This window comes from Vigna unguiculata, chromosome 3 (assembly GCF_004118075.2).
Source record: "Vigna unguiculata cultivar IT97K-499-35 chromosome 3, ASM411807v1, whole genome shotgun sequence".
In the NCBI taxonomy this organism is placed as follows: domain Eukaryota; kingdom Viridiplantae; phylum Streptophyta; class Magnoliopsida; order Fabales; family Fabaceae; genus Vigna; species Vigna unguiculata.
In genome coordinates this window covers 27,208,114-27,212,209 of record NC_040281.1, presented here as the reverse complement: position 1 = coordinate 27,212,209, position 4,096 = coordinate 27,208,114, and the positions used below count along the sequence as shown (strand labels likewise).

Genomic DNA, 4,096 nt, shown 5'->3' with positions numbered 1-4,096 from the left:
AGCCTATTAATCAATTCAGATACCTTTGTGGTTAAGATAATTAGACAGATCTATTTTTAACAAATTACTAATTTGATTTCAAATTGAAAAAAACAAGATTGGATTATTTAAAAAAAAGAACTAAATTAAATAAAAAATAAAAAAAAATAAATTGAATATTTTTAAAAAATTGAAAGACTAAATTATAAAAATAATAATAAAAGGACTAAAATAACCAAAACAACAAATTAAATGAATAGATCACTAATTAAATCCTTTATTATTCGTCTATTCCTGGAGGAAAAGTCGTATATTCTATTTTACTTCTTTCTTCCACGTTATCTATAGCTTTCATTCCCTAGATTTTTATTTGGAATTTTTTTTTAGTATTAAATGTTGATCCATTCGATATATCTTTTCAAAATTTAATCTTTTTGTCCATTTCCACCTTTCACAACATATTTTCATCGACCAATTTCCTTGGGACCCTATACATCTTTCCCAAATCCTGCAACCACCAATAGTCATCACTGAATTCAACAATGTTCTTTCACAGATTTTGCTCTATGCTGTTAATCTTCATTTCCGTTTACCCAACATTGAAAAGTTTTATGTCCTTCAGAGATTATTGATTATAATAATCAAATTAAAATAATTAAAAATAACAGGAACTCTAATAAAAATATATAGAGTTTGTATTCAAATTTGTTCTGACAAGGTTTTGTCCAATAATCTCTGAATTGAAAGGTGTAATTATCAAGTACAAGGATTTTCGATCTTATATGGATCTCAGCTAGGACTTGACGACAACGATAAAAGAAGAAGTCCCAACCTTCCACCTTAGAGACTATTAGGAGAGTTCACTAAGAACAAAATTTAAACATGGAAAATGATTTTTATTTGAACATTTCCAACTGAATTATTAGAGGGTTGAGGTGATTCTCCAATTGAAAAAGACAAACGAGCACGCTACTTAGTTTCGATATCCATCAAACGTTCTTATAAATAACTAACAAAAATTATTTTGACTCACAACCACCAATTCAACACTATACTAGAAGTGAAAAATAAAACAAATAATAAATAAAACCTCCAAAGTAAATGTTATTGGAATGTTTGATCACTTCTCTAATAAAACGACTATTTCATAACCATCTTATTTTTAAATAACTAAACAACCATTTTATTTAAGACATATATATTCAGATGATAATAACAAATATAAATAAAATAGTTGTATAATATATCAAAGTAGTAAAAAGCATATAATAGTTCCGCTAGAATCCCAGTTACGTGGTTGTTCTTCCAAGTCCAAGTCTCCGTAAACCCTCTCCTCCACACAACTTGAAAATCTCCGTTTTCCATATTGTCCCCTTTCGTAGAAAAATGAGAAAACTAGAAAAATCGAAATTTATTCTTTTCAACTAAAGTCGAATAGAGGACGAAAACAAATATATTGACTCAGACCAATAATAGTTCACTGAGCTCTCTATATAGCTATCAATAACTCTGGTTCATCACGTCTCATTCCAAAATTTCTAATGCATTCCGTGAATGATATCACCAAATTCATATAACTTCTACTTCGCTTGCTTCATCATCTCAACATCTTTCTCCTTCATATTCTAGTTTCAGTAAAACCCACGCACACACCTTAAACCGTTCCTTCTCATAATAGCATCATGGAGACGCCAAAACTCACGCACGTGGTTCTCGTTTCAAGTCCAGGTCTGGGCCATCTCATTCCCGCCGTTGAGCTCGCCAAGCATTTTGTCCTTCTCTACAACTTCAAAGTCACGGTTATCGCTGTCACTTCCCAAACTTCACGCGCCGAAACGCAGATCCTCGACTCTGTTCTCACACCGTCCCTCTGCCACCTCATTGATATTCCTTCACCAGACATCACTGCCTTCGTTGCCCAAAACGATGCCGTCGTCACTCGCCTCTGCGTCGTCATGCGCGAAGCCAGACCCGCCATCCGCTCAGTTCTTTCCGAAATTACCCCTCGCCCTTCCGCAGTCATCGTTGATCTTTTCAGCACCGAGACCATACCCATAGCAAGAGAACTCAATATCCTCGGCTACGTCTTCATTGCTTCACACGCTTGGATGCTCGCCTTGCTTCTCTACTCGCCGGTGCTGGATGAACTGGTAGAGGGACAATACGTCGACCAAACGGAACCCATCAAAATCCCGGGCTGCAAACCGGTTCGACCGGAGGACGTGTTGGACCCCATGCTGGACCGGAACGACAGACAGTATACAGAGTATCTTAAATTAGCAAACGGGGTCCTGCAAAGCGACGGTGTTTTGGTGAACACGTGGGAGGAGCTTCAACGTGAAGAGCTTGAAGTGCTGAGGGAGGGAGGTTCGCTGAGCGAAGCCCTAAATATGAAGATTCCCATATACGCTGTGGGACCTCTCGTGAGAGAGCCCTTGTTAGAAACCAATTCTTCAACTGAGTTGCTGGTGAGGTGGCTCGATCAACAACCGAGTAAATCCGTGGTTTACGTGTCGTTTGGCAGCGGAGGAACGGTGTCGTCTGAACAAATGAAGGAGCTGGCTTGGGGGTTGGAACTGAGTGAACAGAGATTTGTTTGGGTGGTGCGCCCGCCCACAGAAGGAGTTGCGGACGCGGCGTTTTTCACCACCGGGAGTAGCGGGATTGATGAGGTGGGGAAGTATTTGCCGGAAGGGTTTGTTTCGAGGACTAGCGAAGTGGGCCTGCTGGTTCTGGAGTGGGCCCAACAAGTAACTATACTAGGTCATCGTTCAATTGGAGGTTTTCTTTCACACTGTGGGTGGGGCTCCACGCTGGAAAGTGTAACAAACGGTGTTCCGTTGATCGCGTGGCCGTTGTACGCGGAGCAAAGGATGAATGCGGCGCTGGTGGCGGAGGGGCTGGGCTTGGCGGTTCGGCCCAGGGTGTTGCCGACGAAGAAGGTGGTGCGTAGGGAGGAGATAGCAGAAATGGTGAGGGAGGTTATTGAGGGAGTGGAAGGTGTGAAGGGCAATCGCGTGAGAGAGAGAGTGAAAGAGCTGCAGAAAAGTGCAATGAAGGCTGTGTCGAAGGGTGGGTCGTCCTATGTTGCACTGTCTCAACTCGCGAATAGAATTGCGGGTTGAAGAGATGTTTATGGAGCCATTATTCTATACTGTGTTGTAATAGTTGAAAATATGATAATTAATGGCTTATGTTGTGTGTGAGAAGAAGTAGTGTTAATTAATTAATATTTTGACTAAATAATCTGTTTTGAGGAAGTTCTTTTTCACTCACTCCCTTGTCTTGCTTACAAGGCTCGATTGGAATCTCATGCAAAGAACGTAAGAGATTGTTATAGTTGAAAGAAGCCAAGGTTCCCTGCAGCTTATGGTTTATAGCCAATCTCACAGTATATCTTCTCTTCTTCCTTTTTAACCTCTCTCATTAGTATTTGTATAAATATTATTTTACTAAACTATGTTAATCATCAACTGAAATTTGCTTTTTTATCATTTGTTAATTAAACCTGAAAAATAAACTAACTGAATTTGTGCACTTTTCTACTTCTTTTTTTTAGTTGTTGTTTTCCTTTTCCATAATTATAGGAAAAAGAATCTAATTGCACTCTTTGTTATTATGTAATTAAACTTATTGTTACTGTGAAATTTCTCTTTTCGTAATTATATAATACTTTATATTTTCATGTTATACCAAATGATAATGTAATATATGCAGATAAAAAAGATTACTTTGTTTTGTAAGAATATAGTTTATAAAATCTGTATACTGCACAGGAATCTGAGACGGGACATTGAGTTGAAAAACCATTTAAGAAACACAGAATGAAAAGCATCCACTTTTGGAAGTGCCTTTGTATTTTATTTCTCAGCTCTTAAAAAATAATATTCTTCCAGTAGTAGGATATGTCTGTATACACTAAATAGTTGCAAACTAACTTATATTTTCCAACTTTTGTAGTTCTTCTTCCTATAGTAGGACATTGTTCATTGGTAATGTCTATAATCTAAATAGGTGAAAATGCCATTGTAGTTTTCCTTCAAATAATAGGATAAGCTATGCAGGAAATGTAATGTACCCTTATTATATAAAATGTTATTCATATGTCATTTTATAT

General features: G+C 37.5%; 1 protein-coding gene across 1 annotated transcript; it reads left to right on the top strand.

The window, feature by feature from the left end:
• Positions 1 to 1,290: 1,290 nt before the first annotated feature.
• On the top strand, positions 1,291 to 3,417 carry LOC114176291 (anthocyanidin 3-O-glucosyltransferase 5-like). Its single transcript, XM_028061275.1, has one exon. It carries the CDS (start codon positions 1,662 to 1,664, stop codon positions 3,102 to 3,104), a length of 1,443 nt encoding a protein of 480 aa, XP_027917076.1. The 5' UTR covers positions 1,291 to 1,661; the 3' UTR covers positions 3,105 to 3,417.
• The last annotated feature ends 679 nt before the right edge of the window (positions 3,418 to 4,096 follow it).

Coding starts and splice junctions, on each gene's coding strand:
- LOC114176291 (XM_028061275.1), top strand. CDS start 1,662: ATGGAGACGCCAAAACTCACGCACGTGGTTCTCGTTTCAAGTCCAGGT.